Source organism: Pezoporus occidentalis, unplaced genomic scaffold (genome assembly GCF_034315485.1).
Source record: "Pezoporus occidentalis ecotype Australia unplaced genomic scaffold, CSIRO_AGI_Poc_V1 ctg2, whole genome shotgun sequence".
Classification (NCBI taxonomy): Eukaryota; Metazoa; Chordata; class Aves; order Psittaciformes; family Psittacidae; genus Pezoporus; species Pezoporus occidentalis.
The window spans coordinates 2,698,281-2,718,504 of record NW_026913855.1 but is presented as its reverse complement, the minus strand read 5'-3'; the positions used below and the strand labels follow the sequence as shown (position 1 = coordinate 2,718,504).

At 36.6% G+C, this 20,224-nt stretch overlaps 1 protein-coding gene across 5 annotated transcripts in view; it reads left to right on the top strand.

Annotated features, from left to right (window-relative positions):
* Window positions 1-15,984, top strand: part of LOC134163125 (cadherin-12) — a 550,087-nt gene extending 534,103 nt beyond the window's left edge. For 3 of the 5 annotated variants that reach the window (XM_062617681.1, XM_062617682.1, XM_062617683.1), the window contains exons 10-13: window positions 5,288-5,409; window positions 6,926-7,043; window positions 10,696-10,947; window positions 14,766-15,979. In XM_062617681.1, the coding sequence (XP_062473665.1) occupies window positions 5,288-5,409; window positions 6,926-7,043; window positions 10,696-10,947; window positions 14,766-15,265 (992 nt within the window). In that variant the 3' untranslated portion in view covers window positions 15,266-15,979. Of the gene's footprint in view, window positions 1-3,696; window positions 3,791-5,287; window positions 5,410-6,925; window positions 7,044-10,695; window positions 10,948-14,765 lie in introns of those variants that run through there. The other 2 variants (XM_062617685.1, XM_062617684.1) reach the window with 2 other exon arrangements.
* The last annotated feature ends 4,240 nt before the right edge of the window (window positions 15,985-20,224 follow it).

The window sequence follows — 20,224 nt, the reverse complement described above, 5'->3', positions numbered from 1 at the left end:
AGTGGGCCTATAAGGATGCCAGAGAGGGATTTTTTGTAAGGGACTGTAGTACTAGGAAAAGGGCTAATGGATTTAAGATTAAATAAGGAAAGTTCAGGTTAGATATGAGGAAGAAATTCTTTACTGTAAGGGTGGTGAAGCACTGGAACAAACTGCCAAGTCATAAATGCTCCATCCCTGGCAGTATTCAAGGCCAGGTTGTACAGAGCCTTGGGTGATATGGTCTAGTGGAAGGTGTCCCTGCCCATGGCAAGGAGGCTGGAACTAGATGATCTTCAAGTCCTTTCCAACCCAAATCATTCTATGATTCTATGATACTTGATACTACCTTTGCTGACATTGCCTTTTATGGAGGGGGAAAGAGGAGGGAAGGAAGTCTTGTTCAAAAGCCTGATTATTTGGGAATTTGTAAATGGTTTCATGTCCAGTGTCCTTGTTCTGCACTTATCTCAAATATAAATATATGTGTATATGCTAAGATTATTCTTCCCTAAATTCCAGATCCTGCCCCTGCCTACGTTGCCTGGTACAGGTTGCCAGCTTGAACAGAGGCAAAATTTGGACCCTTAGCAAACAGCTAATTATGAAATCTGCTTGTCCTCGGCTTGATTGTGTCAAATTATACACTCACTACCAAGGACGTCCTGGTTACCCAGCAATAAAACAATATATCTTACAGATGGACAGTAGCTGCTGATTCCACATATAGGGAACCATAATAATGGGAAGTACTCAAGTCATGCAATGACCAACTCTGACCATGTCTCATTAGACTGTGATCTTTATTTATAACCCTGGAAAACATCAGATCTAAACACTGTCTGGGAATCTGTCTACACAAAACAGCACAACTGACTCTTGAGAACATCTTGGAAGTATACCCAGCATAAAGTGATGGATAGCCTTCTGTCATATTTAACATAAGACACCATAACTTTATTTCACCCTTGTTAAGAAGCCTGTCCCAAAGTAGAGATCTTTTTAAGTGGGAGGTGAATGATTGTTCTTCTGACATGCAGATAATGACACAGACGTGAAGGCAGCTCAATGCAGAAGGTCCCTTACCCATCCAGAGAAATAAAAAATCAGCCTTTATATAGAACTAAGTGCATGATCAAGGGCAGGATGTGTTCACTCATATTTTTTTTTCCCCCATTTCACTTCCCTATTTTGCCATACTTCTTTTTGTTCCCTCACTATATTTCGTTGTAGAGTTATTTTTCCCTTCTCAGAGTAAATCAACACCCTAGCATCCTCCATGGTTTCTGGTCCTGCATATTTTTGATCCCACAGACTCTGTCCAAGCTAATAAATTAAACATGTCTTGCATTTGTTTCAAGCACAAAGGCCAACTGGCACTGAGCAGGCTATTTCTCTGCCATTAAACACTCTTACCTTCCAAACAGATTGCCCACATGTAAATTGATTCTTTGTGAGTGATGCCTCACCCATACTAACACCCACCAATTGCATGTGAATTGTCTGCAAGACCATTAGTTGCCCCAGGCCAAACTGTGCCAAGGGCTGCTGTAAGAACATAATGGTACAAAAAATCACAGTCTAGGGCTCAGAAAGTCCCCCACTGTGCTATTAAATTAGCTAATATGGGAATGTTTTTTACATCTTACAAAAAAAAGGAAGTATATAAGATGCATAAGATCTGATTTCTGCTTTCCCGTTCTCATGGCAGTAGTTAAAAGTTGAAAATAAATAATCCTTCCTGTTGAAACCAATTTACCAGCTCTCTAAGTCTAGGCCCAAATTTTGTGAATACTAAAGAAACCTCATCTTAAATATCAAATTGGGGTTCCTCTGCATACCATAACTGGGATTAAGTAATCACCAGTTCTCCTTGATGGTCAGTATCTATTTTCTTAGATATCTTGGATTTTCAAAAGTTTACTAATCAAAGCATTTTACATATTTTCTACTACTGTAATATCCTTGAACCATGAAGATATTAACAGATGATGGTACTTGAGCAAAGGAAGAAAGCAAGGTTGTCGACGTCTTTACAGACAGGGAAGTTGAGGAAAGAAGCAGATAACTAATTTGTTTGTATCTTACAGGTAGAAACCTGAAATCAGTTTCTTAATTCCTAGGCTAATGATTTAACAACTTCTCATCTGTGTAATCTCTGTTCAAAAGGCATGAGCAGATGTTTTCAGTGACTTATTACTGATACCAGCTTGTGTTTACTACTATGCTCACAGGGCTCAAAAAGGTACAATTTTGAGACAAACAGCAAACAAAACAAAACCAGAAAAAATGGAGGTCAAGTCTTCAAAGTAGTATTTGAAGTGCAATTCTTCATCTTTGTTCACATCAAGTATTACAGATCTTTGTAATGATATATGAATTCGAAGCTGTACACTATATCCTTGTAGTCTCCCTTTATATACATGAGTAGCTCAACTGGTATCAAGCAAACCATAAAGAAAATTAACAACATAAACTAAAATCCAGAAGTAAGTCCATCTTATGCTTTAGTAATTCTGTTTACTTTCGTATTTTATTTTTGCTAATCATTTATAAAATGTAAAATTCTACCTTGCTAAAATACTTACAAATGAGATTTTGGCCTTCTAATATATCTTTCAAAGAATCATAGAAAATAAATCACAGACCCTCACTGAGAAATAAATGCAAAAATTATACTCACATTCATATGTATTTCCAAAGCATGCCATCCCTTCATGATTTTGAGGAAAGGCAAAATGTCAAATTCCTTTGTTCAATACAGTCCCACTGTTCTAAAAAGCTGAAAAACTAATTTACGTAAGATACTTCCTAAAAATATGACGTGTAATAGAAATCATCATCAGCTAATATCTGTTATGTCCATCATGCACAAATTTTGAATATGTTCATTCTTTTACTGTTAACATATTTCTAAAAGGAAATAAATTAACATACTTTTGTGGCAAGGCATTAATCTGTAATGTTTTTGAGGAATGTGTCCTAACTCCTGTTGTTCAGTGTTGCACCTTAAAATAAACACAGAAAAACTAAGTGAAAACCTGAGTTGCTGCATGTGAGTTGCTGTGTTCTTTGCAGCAAGCACTGCTAGGAGGGAATTTTTAAGTTACACTGTTTCTGCAAATAACTGAGTGAACTTGACCTACTCCAGGATTTTCTGATCCCTATATATTCAGAGTTGAGGTTCTGCTCTCTGCTGACTAAAATAACTTCTTGGTACTTTTTTGTTTCTCATTATAAAAAGTAATTAATTCAGTTGTGAGCAAGCGATCCAGATTTCTTCTGGCTCTTTGGGCTTCTAAAGAATCACTGCCTAATTCTCATCTGCTAGACCAAACTCTGTCTTCATTCATACTTCGCAATGCCTTTCTTCAGAGACATTCTGCACATAGGGATGATGCTCCATTGAAAATTAATGAGGATTCAAAGAGATACTATTAGATATGTTCACTATAGTTAGATATGTTCATAGGAAAGAACTATAAATATTATGTGATTTGGGTAGTGGGATTTTGTGGCTTTTTTTTTTTTTTCTTTTTTTTTAGATTCCAAGCTGAGTTTGTAGGATGGTCAGTTTATCCACTACTTGTAAGCTAAAACACACTTCCACTTGTAGCTGGTCCTACTTAACTAGGAAATCCTTGGCAGAAACCTTTTGGCTTTAAGGGAAGCCTCTTGAAAACCCTGCATTTAACAGCTCCAGAGAACAAGAGATAATGTAAAATTTCTACAGTGTCACCATGAAGACACTTTGCCCCTCGCTATGTTATTTACAAACAACAGAAATGCAAAGGTTTATACAAACTATGAAGTAAGCAGCTAATGCAAATAATTTCAAGAATCATTCATTGAGGGCCATGAAGATGCTCAGAGAGCTGGAGCATGTCTCCTGTGAAGACAAACTGAGAGAGTCAGGGTTATTGGAGAAGAGAAGGCTCCAAGGAGACCTTACAGCAGCCTTCCAGTACCTAAAGGGGGCCTACAAGAATGCTGGAGAAAGGCTTTTTATAGGGACATATAGGGATAGGACAAGGGGGAATGGCCTTGAATTTGAACAAGGTAGATTTAGATTAGATATTAGGAACAAATTCTTTACTGTGAGAGTGGTGAGACACTGTAACAGGTTGCCCAGAGAAGCTGTGGATGCCCCATTTCTGGAAATGTTCAAGGCCAGGTTGGATGAGGCTTTAAGGAACCTGGTCTAGTGGAAGATGTCCCTGCCTATGGTAGGGGGTTTGGAACTAGACGATTTTTAAGGTCTATTCCAATCCAAACCATTCTTTATGTCTGAAGATTTAAGAAAACTGTTATTTGCACTTAACCATGACGCTTATGCTGCTGCTCCTACACCACTCTCATTCACAGCATAGATTTCTTGAATAGCTGACTGTATAGTGGCTGCCACTCTTCTTAAATGCAAAAAGATAAAATAATTATCCTTTTTACTCACTAGCTAAATTGGCTTTTTTATGTATCTGCTACCTTGCAAGAGGTCTCAGCATAAAGTAAAAGAGAATTTTGTTTGCTTTTGACTGAATTTATATCTAATTTCTTCATACATTTCATTTGCAGATAAACTTGTTTATGAAATGCATCTAGTCAGTGGTGAAGATTATCTGCATTGTTAGGACAATGAAGAATAATGTATACTGGTTTTTAGCATTTCTTTTGCACAAAAGTATTTGCTAATTGCAAATACTTAAGCAGTTAAAGAAAAAACAGTTATAACACAGCCTAATTGTTTATCCACAAGTTGAATGCTAGCTTTACATATTTCACTGCTAAATTCACCACTTACTTTGTCTGGCTTTCATCAAGATTTTTCTTTATATCTTTGTATCTTACTTTTCTCCACCTTCTAAATGGGTTTGCTCCACTTACTTCCTTAATATCTTGTAGATGTAAACAGCAGCTAAGTAATAAGTACTGATTTTCTGCATTCCATTGTGGAAAACACAATTCAGTTTTAATCATCGGAAATGTCTTCCCCAGACTCCATGAAAAGTGGTCTAAGAAAACTTTGCATCTTTACTTACAGTATAATTCAAATTCTATGATTTATGCTCTAATAAACATAATCATGTTGACTGATTCCTTACCCCATGAAGTGTAATGTATCAAAGTCTGGTACAAAATGATGTTTGCTTCTGATTTCTCCTTAGTACAAATCAGAAATAAATGGAAGTCAAGGGCTGTTAGAAGGCACAATACTGGGATAAAAACAGTTTATGGCAGCTCATGAACACTAGGGATGACAAAAAACATAAATAGCCTTCCTTACTGCTTTTTTCCTAAAAATCATTTATAGGTAACCCGCAATTAACCAGCAAAGTCAACGTTATAATTAATATCCTGGATGTCAATGAGTTTCCTCCAGAAATTTCAGTTCCGTATGAGACATCCGTATGTGAAAATGCCAAGATGGGACAGGTATTTGAAATTTGGGATGCTTACTATTTTGCTTTTTCTGTCATTTTTTATAATACCAGAAATTTGGGGGTTTGAAAAGGACATCATGGTTAGAAATCTTGTTACAAACAAAATGTCTGTGTTGGAAACACCTTTTGGAAAGAATCCTGTTTGTGGTCTATTGTGGTCTATTATGGTCCATTTATTTTTATTAACCCAGATAATATGGATCTGAGCCACCTTTTACTGTGCATTTAATATCTGTGTCAAGAATGCCTTCCTTAAGGACACTTAAGGGTAAAATTGCAGTGAATAAGTGGAGTAGGATAAACTACACGCATTTCTGTGTCCTATTCTGAGGGAAAGAACCCACAACCCCAGACAGTCCTTGTGAAAGCTTGTTTTTTATAAGTGGTTTCAAATATATACATAGCATGCAAAACCTCTTTCAGACTCAGAATATTAACTGAGTGATTAACATCAGTGATGCCAGTATTAATAGAGCTGTCCCTAGAAGCTGTTGGCATGTGCTCCTGCACAAAATTTGTGTGATTAAATACAGTGCTGCAAAGCACCAAGGCCAACCATCATACATATTAACAGCCAGTAGTGGTTCTGAGATAAGATTTGTAACTTCAACTGCTCAACTTTGAGAGCTACTGGCAGCCAAGCAAGGAACATATTCAGCCTCTACTATGTAATCATTGACTTCTTTTTATATGTATATAATACCTAATCAATTATTTTTATTGCCTTTGTTACAGATTTCCCCATTACTTCTATGATATTCCTTTTTTTTTTCTTATGTTTCAACTAATTTCCATACAACCTAATTTAACTTCTAGTTTATCAGATACCTTTAGTTTTTTATATAGGTACTAACAGTAGAAAGGGGAACTTTTTACAGGGAAGTCTGAGACAAGCACTGACCTTTCAAAAATTATAGATATTTAGATGTTTAGTTAATGAAAAAATGCCTTTTTTAAAAACTCACTGGCAATCCTACTATGAAATATTTTAACTGCACTGTGTTTACCTGAAATCTAGTAGATAGGACTCTGAGACTCAAAAGCTCCTTCAGGCCTAGATGGTGCAGACCTTTCAACCCTCTCTACTTCATTTCAAACTGTGAAATTAGAGACAAGCTTTGTGAAATACTACAACATGTACCAGTCGTAATAGTGATAGTAGTAGCAGATAAAGTGAACTGTTTTTAAATAATCATTCACCTGAAAACAGTCTCTAGTCTTCTGATACAAAGAACAAATATTAAATACTTCTGCTATGAATATAGTTTAAATCATTTTTATTTCCTTCAGATATGTCAAAGTGAGACTTTCTGAAACACCATGATTTCTCTGGAAACTTTATCAAACTTCTTGCCTCCACTGTCCAATATATTAGGAAAATGAGAGTAATCCATTGGAATTTCACTTGCATTGTTTCATTTGATGTTGACTTTGCACTTCTATAAAACTACTACTTTTAGAAGAGTGAATTGACTTCAGGATTAAAATTAATCTTAATCTGATTTCAGGTGATACAGATTATCACTGCAGCAGACAAAGATCTGTCACCAACTGGGCAAAGGTTTTCCTTCAGACTGTCACCTGAGGCCTCCAACAAGCCAAATTTCACAGTCCATGACTACAGAAGTAAGTTGCTTACCCATATCTCTCAGAGCAGCAGGCTGTGGTTATAATGACAGATACGATTACTTTATATTACAGTCATGTCTACAGACTAACTTTTTTATGACATTTCTAATTGTTAAACTATCTAGGACATATGTTAATATAAATTCAGGTCTTGAACCTTTTCTCATTTTTAGGGGACAGGAATTGTCAGAACACCAAAGGTTGAGATATCCCTAGAGGCCTGCAAAAACACTGCTACCTGTTTTATTTTCTTCCTTTTATCAGTCAGTATGTCAGGAAGAACTCATATGCCAATGCAGGTATACCTTTAAACAAGGCAATATTTCTGCCTTGTTTAAATAATATTACTTTGCTAACTGTTTTCAAAGTACCCAGCTGTGGTGCTTTCTGGAGAATGCATAGTCCTCCAGAAGAATTAGTTCTGAATATGAACAATGATGCTGCAGTATAACATCCCACAACAGTATAACATCCCACACCAGTATAACATCCCACAACACTCTTAATAATTTGTATTTTATATACTTAACAACTCTGATTTTTCCACCAATTTTTGTTCTGACAATCTTAATCTTCCTTGGTTTTTGAATTTGATAAATGACAAAACACAAAATAATAAAATTGTATGTGTATGTACCTATATACATGGTACATGTTAAAATGTTTAAAATTAAAATGTTAAAATGTTAAAAATTAAAAAGTTAAATACTTAAAAGCATTTCTTAACACTTACCAATAAGAAGTACACTATTGAAACACAAGTAAGACGGATTTTCCAACCATAAAAGACTTTTTCATTTTTGATGATTTACAGAGCTATTAGAAAAACCTATCCAAACAGAAACTCTGTACAGTATTTTCAGTATCATTGGCCTTTTGTTTGCCAAAAAGGTGGAAGGTCAGCTATTTACAAAATTAGAGCTGTTATAGCAGAACCCTGTTTTCACTATAGAAACCTTTTTAAAAAAATACATATAATTATTTTTTGAGTTAGCAATTATGTTAGTAGCAAGCAGGTACTTTGTGAAAGGAATTTTATTTTTTTTTTAGGAAACAATCTTGTTCAGTGTTCACAATTAATGCTTTTACAAGTAAAGGTGGCATTTAACATTTTTAAACATGTCCAGGAGCCTAATAACCAGTGCTATTCTATACAGCTAAGAATCATGGGTAGTGTGATATTACAGCAGGTGTAATATGTTTGTAGTAAACTCAGTATAATAAACTTTTCCAAGTTCTTTATTTCTTCAGAGTAGAACTTAATGATGACAGAAACAAGACAGAAACAAGACAAAAACTGTAGGTTACTATTTGGAATCTCTGTAAACACAAACACAGGGAAATTTTATGTTTCTAGACTATGCCTTCAGCAGCACTGAGGCCAGTCCATCAGCTGTGAATAGCAGTGAGGCCCTGGCAGAGATGGAGCGATTCCAGCTGAACTACTCACCTTCCTCTTTTTGCATTGCTGGCCTCACTGTACTCTCTAGAGGGCTGCTTCCCTGCTGAGCATACTCAGTTGCTCATGTAAGAGAGAGAACATTCCTCCTCTCCAAACTGTCATGCACATCCTGAAAATGAATTTATTGCCAACAGGTTGAAGAACCAGACGCTGTCTCAGCTTCAGGCTGCAGCTCCAGGCTGCTCTGTGCAGAGTTCAAACACATGCCTGTGTCCATGTTTTCAAAAGGACCTTAAACAACTGAAACAATTGAAGAGCAATAAAGTATTTCAAAGTCAAAGACTTTAAAGATCAATCTGATTCTCTCAAAGGAGAATGGAAAGTCACTTGGTTGCATTGTAACATGTATTAAAGTGATCTTCAACATTGCAATTTAAAAAAAAAAAGTTCTATTAATAGAAATAGACATAATAGTACAAACAAGATTAAACTGGATTACTTCCAAACTTTTTTATACAGTGCAGATGATTAATCATAGAGAGAAAGAAAAAACAGAAGATGAAAGTTGGTTTGATTCAAACAATTTTGAGACATTTTTCTTTTTCAAAACTAAGTATCTCTAAACTTGATATGTCTATATTTGCATTTGATAAAAAGCAGACTTCTGAAATAAGCATTTTGTCAGTTAAGTGCTCTCTCATTGATGTTTGATAATAATCTGTCTGATTTGGGATACCTAGAGTTCCTTCTTACTGCCCCTAATCAGAGCTGGACACAAGTATTTGAGTGTGGAATTCAGAGCCCTTAATCCTTCTACCTAGGAAACAGAATTCCAGGAAGAGATGAAAGATATAACATTGACAAGAAGTGATGTCTTCTAAACATATAGCAAATAACATGGGTGAGAAGGCAAAATGGTGACTGCTGCAGGCTGCCTTCATTTAGATTTGTCATCTAATTAATTCCCTGCTAATTTCATTTTGGTTTTACTCTCAATGCAGTTCTTTTAATCTGCACATCATTTCCTTCCTGATTCAAGAAATGCAATAATAACTGAATATTTACTGGGAAGAAACGACAGAACAAAACTTCTAGAAGTTCTGAACACATACATGACTAATTGATGTAAAATGTACTGATTATAAATTACTCACTTTGTTTCTATACTTTTTTTTAGTGGGGCAGGAAAGTTGAAGGAGGTTTGCATTTATCAAGGTATATTATTTGAGTTTTAAAGGAAAATTAATTAATTGAGCCATGATTCTAAATCTATGTGCAGTCATAGCCCTTTGGACCACAGACTTGCAATATAAGGAGATAGGAAGAAAAATAAAACTGAATATCCCTCTGTCCTGGGTTCCGCAGTAGCAGTCATGTTTTTCCTTTGTGTTAACTGGTACAGTGCTGTGTTTTGACTTCCAGTTTGAGAACAGTGTTGGTGAAGCCGATGTTCTCGGTTGTTGCTAAGTGATGTTTACCCTGACCAAGGACTCTGTGAGGCTATGCTCTGCCAGGGAGGAGGGGAGGCTGTGAGGAAGCAGAGACGGGGCGCCTGACCCGGGCTAGCCGGGGAGGTATTCCATACCACAGCACGTCATGGCCGGGGTGGGGGGTAACTGGGAGTGACCCGGAAGGACAGGGGTTTCCGGGTGGAGCTCGTTTCTCTTGGCCGGTGGTATTGTATTCTCTTCCCTTGTTATTTTCCCTTATCATTGTTTTAGCTGATAGTAGCGGTGGTGATTTGTTGCTGGACTGTTTTTGTCTCAACCCGTAGGAGTTGCACTCTCTCTCGATCCTCCTCCCCGTTCCTCCGGGAGCGGGGAAGGGGAGAGCCCCGGTGCGGGGAGGCAGGGGGGGAGACGGACACGGACCTCGATTGTTGTCAGCTCGGCACCACTCACTGGGAGTGAGTGAACAAGCTACCTGACTGGGTTTAAACCACGACACCCTCCTAATCTAATACCTGTAATGCTTTTTTTTTTAAATTATGGTTTATGTCACCTTTGCAATTTCAGCTGTCAAGCTAACAAATTTGCAATAAATTGGTATTATTTAATGCTCTGCAAAACATAGCTCTACCAGTCAGAATACAATACTTTCTGTAATGATAAAACAAGGCAATTACATAATGTCATTCCCTGAGTTAAAAAAATGGAAGAGCTGCCTACTACTCAAGGTGATACAAAACACAATGATGAATTGAAGTACACAATAAAAATACTGTAATGACTATGTCATGTTTTACAGACAACACAGCTGGGATTGAAACCAGGAGAAATGGTTACAGCAGAAGGCAGCAAGAGCAGTACTTTCTTCCAATAGTAATAGAAGATAGCAGTTACCCTGTCCAGAGCAGCACAAACACGTTGACTATCCATGTTTGCAGATGCGATTCTGATGGTACCATCCAGTCCTGCAATGTGGAAGCAATCTTCTTACCAGTAGGCCTCAGCACAGGAGCACTGATTGCAATCTTGTTGTGTATTGTCATACTTTTAGGTTAGTTCTCATGAAACAGTATGAAGGTATTACTCTGCTTATTCACCTTTGAATTGGTTTCTGTTGTTATTAGTTTAATCTATTGTTTAACAAAAGCCATTGAAAATGTGTGGCACTTGCTGAGAACTTTTATGCTTTTACATTTCCAGAAAAGCATCCCAAAGCACTAACCATGACCGTGAATCTGCTAGCACCTACGTTTTTCTCACTGCATGAAAAGGACCAGTTTTCAGGGGAAACCAAACTATATTTTTCCTCTGAAAGTTAGTTCTGTTGGAATACCTTTCTTGAAAGGTTACTATTTTCAGATTATTACTAAGGTAGGCAAGCCCTACTGACAGTAACAGCAGTAGGGACTTAGTAAGGGCTTTTATTTAATTCTTCATCCCAACTTGAGTGAAAGAAGAACAAAGAAATGAGAGAGGAGAAAATAATTGCAATGTAAACTGTGACTGGCTAAATCCATGTAAAACTTTACAGGAACTCTTTAGTTTCAGGCAGACATGGATTTCATAAGGTGGCATTGTCATTTGTGATGTAAATCATTTGATCTATGTTATATTTAAATATTGCTTTATTCACAGCATGCCCAAAGCAGTCAATATTCACATGCACCCTACTTGTAATATAGCCTTAATGAGCTGATAACAAAATAAAACCAACTTTGTACCTTACACAGGCACAATGTGGGTTGCAGAAAGCAGGCTGATTCTTACAGATGCTAGCCTATGCTGCTTCTTGATACTAGTGAGCTTCCTAGATCTCATACTGCTTGTGTAGGTCTACTGCTTAGGCAAAACCAGCTGCAGACTCAGAACATCATAACAAATGAATACCTATTTGCATTTGGAGGATACAGTAATTTACCACATAAGGAAATAAGCAGAGACTCAGGGTTACATTAATAGCTTCTGAGTAGTAGTGGGTAAAAGTCAGAACTTATGTTCTGTGTAAAAATTTTACGTTGTGAGAAAAATGTTTCAAATCAGAACAAGAATGGCAAATGTTCATACTTCCCATGGAATAGAAATTAATAACAAATACACTAATTTTGAAAAATTTTAAACAAAACAACCTTAGGTCAGTTTTTCAGAAGTGAGAATAATGCTGTCCTCTTTACTATAATTCCTTGGGACTACCTTCTTTTTACATTTAAGGGTTTCCTGGGTAAAACCTGTCAGGAGTAAGCCTCAGCATCAAAGAAATTCCATTATGAATAAGGCTTTAATGTATTTTCACAAGAAAAGGTAAGTCAGAGTCTGTCATAAATCAGGACTCCCAGGTTGTCTAACCTCTCTGTTACAGAGCCAAGTGCTTAGAAGCCCTAGAGACATAGCTGATGGAAAGCCTTTCAAGTTGCCACCTTTGTGTCCAGTGATCTGGACAGTATGAACTACGCAGCAGAGAGCTAGGTTCTCTTGGTGCAGAGATCACATAAAATGGCAGAGTATCTGGGGAAGCAGGAATACTCAGAAGTCTGAATTTCCCCCACATTTGCTAGGTGACCATGGAGACCTTCTACAGAATTGTGTTTATACTTCCCTAATGGTTTGTTGAAATAAATACAATTTTATTGTATAAACCCAGCATATTCAATCAAAAACAATTGAGTCAAAGGACTCCCTACCAGCTCTGCTGCTGATTGATTCTCTTGGCATATACAAAACTAATGAAAATATTTTAATTCCTGATTTGCACAGAATGCCAGACTGAATTACTGAGTTTATATTTAGAAAAGAGGGTTTGGTCCTTTAATAACTCCTTCATTCCAATCAGCCTGGCAATATTACCCAGAAAAACTAATGTATAAATAATGAGATCTCCAGTGCTGTACATAAGCTAAGAGAATGGTTCTTATCTTACATCCAGATGTTCTTATTACTATTCCATTGATCAATTTAAAACTGCTTTTGGATTTTAATTTCTTACTGTGAACCTGGCCTGACATAAATTCATTAAAATTGCAGCTGAAATCATTCTTGTTGAGCTCATTTCTGCAGAAAAAGACAGACAACATATTACCAGAATCAGGAGTTATTTTAGACCACAGAAGTCTGACAATGGATTTATAATCATTGTAACTCCTGTATTCATTATTATGTCACTTTACCAACAGCACTTAGAACACTGTTATTTCTACCAAAGGCAGCTAGGGAATTAAAAATAACAAAAAGGCCAGTTTACTACAAGCATATCTTGCATTCAACAAAATATATCTCTAAAACAAAAAATTGAAAGAAACCCATAAGCTGATTGCCATTCATTTACCATTTGTAATAAAACCAGTATGTAAAATTCTATGTTACATAGAATCACAAAATCACAGTTGGAAAGCACCTCTGAAGATCATGTAGTAGCTTTGCTGAAATTAGGATAAAATTAATGCACTTTTCTGCCTTCATCTGCCAGTCATCTCATTGTAGAAGGCTATCTATCTGGTGAGTTAAGCAGAATTTCATGTTTGTAAATCCATGCTGATGACTCATAATCTCCTTCTTGCTCTTAATATGTTTGAAAGTGGTTTCTAGAATGATTTGCTACATCATTTTCTTCAGAATCAAGGTGAGGCTGACTGTTCTGTAGTTCCCTAGCCCATTCTTGTCCTTCTTGAAGACAGGAGTGGCACTTGCTCCAGTTCTCAGAAACTTCTCCCAGTCCCCATCACCTTTCAATTATTATTGCAAGCGGCCTCACAGTGACATCAGCCACCTGCCTCATCACCTGTGTGCATCCCATCAGCTCCCATGTGCTTGTGTGTCCAGTTCCCCAGACCTGATCCTCTTTCACCAAGGATAAGTCTTTCTTTTTCCAGACTTTCCCTATGGTCTCAGGACCTGGGATTCCTGAAGGACAACCTTACAAATAAAGAGAGAGGCAAAAAAGCCACTGAGTAGGTTGGCCTTTTCTGTGTCCTTTGTTAACAGGTCCCCTCCCACATTCAGCAGTGAAACCACGTTTTCTTTACTTCTTCTTTTGTTGCTGTCATACTTCTACAGGCCTTTTTTGTTGCCCTTCCTTTCCCCTGTGAAATTCGTCACCGGATGTGCTTTGACTTTCCTGAGTGCATCCCTGTATGTTCAGATAGTCACTGTATATTCCTCCTGGCTCACCTGTCTTTGTTTTCACCTCTTATATACCTTTTTTTTTTTTTTTACCTCTGAGTTTAGTCATGAGCTCCTTATTCATCTATGCAGGCTTTCTGCTGTCTTTGCTTGATTTCCTGCTAATGGGGTTGGACCACTGTTGAGCTTGGAGAAGGTGGTGCTTGAAAATCAACCAACTCTCCTGGACCCCTTTTCACTCCAGAACCATATCTGTGTGATTTTTCAAAGCAGACCCCTGAAGACACAGAAGTGTATGAAAAGCTGAAGTGGGATTGTTTTTTCTCCATTTCAAAGATTCTTTTTTTTTCCTCTTTAATACTGTGGGGCTTTTTTCTCTGCAATGTGGAAATTTGGGAATTTTTTTCTATTTTACTGTAGTAGATATTTTAAAAGGAAAACCCATCTCTGTCTCTGAACTAAAAAGCTGAAGGCCTGTCCAATCCTACTGGCCTGCTTTGCAGGCCAGTAGGAAAATTATTTGTTGCTTTCTTTGGCAGCACAGCAAGCAGTAAGGAAAGTTAGACTCACACATCAAACAGCAAATGACTTTTCATTGGCTAGAGCACATCTATTTTTAAAAGAATAGTAGGACCATATCATCTAAGGAAAAATGACCCTTTGATTGCTTGCAGTTTTCAAAGGAAGGATAATGATATGTCATCAGAGCACCAAATTATTTCTGTGCATGTCTTAACTTCCGTTTTCTCGTTACAGTCATCGTGGTACTGTATGTAGCTCTACGAAGGCAGAAGAAAAAGGACACCCTTATGACCTCTAAAGAAGACATCAGAGATAATGTTATCCATTATGATGATGAAGGAGGTGGAGAAGAGGACACCCAGGCTTTTGACATAGGTGCCCTGAGGAATCCCAAAGTGATTGAAGATAACAAAGTACGCAGGGACATAAAACCAGACACCTTGCGTTTTTCACGTCATAGACCACTAGTTGAAGATAACACAGACATAAGGGATTTCATTAATCAAAGGCTACAGGAAAACGATGTAGATCCAACTGCACCCCCTTATGACTCCTTGGCAACCTATGCTTATGAAGGAAATGGATCTGTTGCAGAGTCTCTCAGTTCTATAGACTCCCTTACTACCGAGGCAGATCAGGATTATGACTATCTGAGTGACTGGGGACCTCGCTTTAAGATCTTGGCAGACATGTTTGGAGAAGAAGAAAGTTATAACCCTGACAAAGTCACTTAAGTACAACTACAACAGTGAAATAAAAAGTAAAGCAACCACAATTTAGAAAGATAAACCTAAGCTTTATATAGGACAGGATTTGTTTGATTATAAAAGAACTGTTTTCAGCAAGTTCCTACACGTATCATACTGTCAGTTTTGGTTTGATCTGCAAAGGAATGAAAAAAACCTGCAATATACACAGTTTTTTGTTGTTGTTATTTTGTTACTCTGGAATTACACTGAGACAAGCTCAGGCGTACAAGGTACAGTTTACTGACCTGACTTATAAAGAAGATAGCTTTCTGGCATCATGGTGGAAGAGTGGTAGCTTTTTCGTAATTCCACTAAAGTGCCTATTGAAACTTTTATTGTTTAAGTGGTAAAGAGTCTGCTGTGATGGTGTTACAAAACTGAATGGTAAATTGGAGAAGAACTTTAAGACAAGAAGCAATAGCAACATGCTGACTTCTTTTAGGACAAAAATGGAGATCACTTCCTGGAGTGTATCTAACAACTAAAATGAAGGTGGGGGTGGGGGGTGTACATTGTGTTTGTTTGGGGGTTATCTTTGTTTTTTTAAAAGGGAAAACATTATGTCAAGACGCCATATATCTTCCTCCGAAATCTCACTGAAAATTTAGATTTAAAATTCTATTGCTTACTCTGAAGATGTAAAGCCCAGTTAAAGGAAAAGATCTTAGCATACATCAGTGAATATTTAAAATGTTCATGCGAATATTACATTTTTTCCAAAATAATAAAAAGATGAAAGCAGCTATTCCTGTATGTGAAGAAAAATGTCATAGTCTTTTAAGACTATTATTAGAACATAAAATGGAGAGGGTTTTTTAAGAGTATTGTGGTATTTTTAGTACTAAAACATTTTTCCTGTTGCAAGTATCACTAAAGAAGTATACGTAAAGAACTACATACCACTTTTCTTTGCAATTAGGTTGTTACCATGTAGGTAGCATAGGCATACGTACCATAGATATAGTTATTTTTCAACTGACCATCTGCTACAATTCAGCATACCACTGTATTTCACTGTCAGACCCACATCAGACATTTTAGAAAGCCTTTTGAGGATAGAAACCATATTAATTTTGGTCTTGACAAAGTATTATCAGAGACAGAATAAAAATATAAAACAGCACATTTGTCCAAACTTTATGTACATACCCATGCATTAATGCAGTTGTACAGGTCACAGATGTACAGATATGTGCAAGGCATTATTCCATGGAAGATCACTTGTAAAACTATTCCATGTGACTTCTTCTAATGATCTAAATCACATTTTGTAAGACATTGTTTAATGTCCCATAAAGTGCATATATCCTTATATTCTCCTTCTAAAATCTCAGCAGTGCTATGCAATCTCCTTGAGCTTTACTCATAATTAATGGCACTGTCAAGGTCAGCTCAAGTCTTTCATGAATCAGAAGTCTTTTATTCACCTCAGGTCTACAGCTTACTTTTCTGTAGTGCTGAAGAATTAATAACTATCAGATATAGCTAGCTCACAAGCCTGATATTAAAATACACAAACTTCCCTTTACTGTCTTGCGGAAATGTAGAGGTATTTCAAAGTTGTATGAAGTAATCTCCCAGTGAGACTTTATAAGGTGTATAGTTTAAATAAATTTTAAGTCATTCAGTACATTTAGACAGGGCTGCATTAAAAGTACTACTGGCACAGCTTATACCAGCAAAGTCTTGAGGATGACACAGCATATGGTAATAATAAAGCTTTGTGGCTTTTGTTTTTGTTTTTTTTTATTATCAGAAAAGTTATCCTATATTCCCTGAAAGAAAACTAAGTCAACAACAGCTCTCTGCTCACAGGACAGAGAAGCAGATGCAGTGGTAGAGGCCATTTACCAGCATAGCAATTTTCATGTGGAAGCTGATGTTTTAATTTAATGTTTTAACATCTTGACAGCATAGCAAAGGCAGCTCCTTACAACAGAGTGCACCTAAAACAGAGCTCTAAAAAAACATATATATATACATGTTACTAGCTGCAATACAGATGGTTCATACAAAATTCACACTTGTGGAGGTACTTAGCAATGCTTCCTCATGTAGCATATGCATACCAATGCTTCCTACCCTGCTGTCACAGTTAAAATAAGCATCTGACACTGCGCATTTATAGATGTAGCAAAACTGTGCTCTTAGCAGCTGCATTAGTCCTTTACATGTATTTCACTAGTAAAGTCAACATACATGACAGCAGTGTTTGTTTTGTGATACCACATGCCATGCTTGCTCTTGAGAAAGTTGTGTGTTTGTAGAGGATACTGGGTGAACATTAGGTCTCTTGAACAGGCTGGCATTTGCTCTAGGCAGGACAGTCTGTGGGGGAGCCTGACTTCCAAAATAGGTAGAAAATCTGATCTTAAACATGCTGCTACTCACAATCCATATTTGAGAGTAAGTTTTATGTTAAATTTACAACAAATTGAATTGGGGATTTCTTTCTATAGCAAATTGAAAAAGTTGTGTAACTGAGATGTTTCTATCACATAACGAATAAACTTCAAGAAGAAAAAGGATGCAATTCTCCTATAAAATCATAATAAAAATCTTTCAATACTTTAGAAGTGATCAAACAATTATAACTTAACATGGGTATTTTTTATAAACAGCTCTATAGAGCTATGGAAAAGAAGTGATTTTCATTTATGCATAACCTGGGCCCCAGGAAATTTGTGTTTAATTTCATGTTCCCTCACCCTCTTTCTGAAAGATTCTTGTCAGGTTGTTAACACCTTATTTTATAAAAGGTAATTAGACAAACATGAAATTGACAAGATTTAAAATATGTCAAGGCATCTGGGATGACACGAACTCAATGGAATTAAGGATCCCTAGCGAATTTGTAAATTCTATCAGGTAACTACTTAAGATTTTAAGCACAAGGTCTTAAAAAAAATCTATAAACCCTTGCACAGTCAAGATGCTACTGTGGATGTATCTCTCTCAATTGTGGAAAGAGCCATAAACCTCAAGTTCTATCAGAGAGACAGGAAGCTAGAATAATGCTTTAAAGGCACAGAAGGGATAGGATTGAGACAAATACTTCTGTTTGAATTTCCAAATATAAGACAACAATGTACTAGTATCTACCATCATCTTAGATGTCTCAAGTGTCCCCCATGCAAATCACAAGGCGTTCTACAAAATGTCTTCTGCACTTGAAGGCATTAGAAACATCACTGGCACAAACAAATCCACATTTTAAGTTATATAGTTGTAACAGGCACTAAGAGTGCTGAAATTAAAAGTCTGGATGTAAAGCATTTAGCTAAGTGAAATATCTATGGAAATATATCTGATGAGCTTACACTGTGGACATACAGAACTGAAGAAAAATCTCTAACAGAAGATTGGGAAGGAATTTTGGGACAGAAGGAAAACATTTTCCCTGCCCCCACAAGAAAGCTGAAAATGCAACTACTTAGGAAATATCAGGCAATTTCTCTGTGGGATCAGAACATAAAAGATTGCTAGTATTTGATTTAAGAATGCTACCACACAAATCTGGAAATGGTGCTATTCTTGAAACACAGATTTGCAATATTGTCACTGAGTCGAATAGGAAAGATCTGGAAAATAACGACAGTAGATGATGTCTCTTGCACAATTATGTGTTTGAATATTTTACTTTCACGATTTTTACTTGTTTTATAAATTTACTTTAAATTTTCCTGTTCAAAATAAAATCACAGTTACTGAAGACTTGTCTAGGTTATGGAAGCAAAATTAATTATGAAGCAAAGAGAAATAAATGGCTCAATGTATTACTGATATTATTCTTCTAGAGAATATTCTTCCTTAAGAATAAGATGAAAAAATCCATTCAAACATAACTGATCCTTCACACTAGAAAAAATGTGGTTCTTCAGAGGCTATATTAGTTTTAGATTTACCTCCATCCTTGTAATGAAACTTAGGACCGTGTTGCTATGGAATAACAAATCTCTATTAGATGAATACAGAAAAAAAAATATAATAATCTCCTGGACTACAAGAATTTCATATGACATTAGTGACTGTATTTTACTTCCTAAGATTTGGGGTTGTGAATCCTCTGCAGTTATTTTATAACTTCTGTTATTATCATTGACATAGACATTCAAATCCTGTGGGTATAAAAATATTATTAAGCTTATTAAATTTCTTAAAAAACAAATAATGAAATGACCCTTAATAATAACCCTGCTGAGGTGACATTTAAGTATGAATGAAAATCAAAGTTTATATTACACCCTTTCACAACCTTCTATTAACAGCAAATCTATAATAACCTGATTCCTTTTCTCTTCTTATTTAAATCAAGAACCAACTAAGCTGTCAGAACACAACAGTTGGTATTTTAAGCAAAATGAAGACAAGTTCCCATTTGTTGGGTTTGGGGGTTTTGATGTTTTTTTTTATTAGTTTTTTGTTTTTTTTTTATAATAGTCTATTCAATTGATAAACTTATTCAACTTCAATTTTCAACTAAAATCCGTGCCGCATAAAAATTATGGACTCAGTCAGAGATCAGTGTGATCAGACAAAAGCCGTTTTTTGCAAAGCCTTATCTCCTTATAGCCGCTGGCCATCATATTTGAGAAATCATAGCAGTGAGGTGAAGTTCCCGATGACTGGAAAAAGGGAAATATGACCCCCATTTTCAACAAGGGGAAAATGGATGACCCGGGGAATTACAGACCAGTCAGTCTCACCTCTGTGCCTGGCAAAATCTTGGAGCAGATTCTCCTGGAAGGCTTGCTAAGGCACATGAAAATCAACAAGGTGCTTGGTGACAGCCAGCATGGCTTCACTAAGGGGAAATCCTGCCTGACCAATTTGGTGGGCTTCTATGATGGGGCTACAGAACTAATGGACAGGGGTAAAGCAGTTGATGTCATCTACCTGGACTTGCGCAAAGCATTCGACACTGTCCCACACAACATCCTTGTC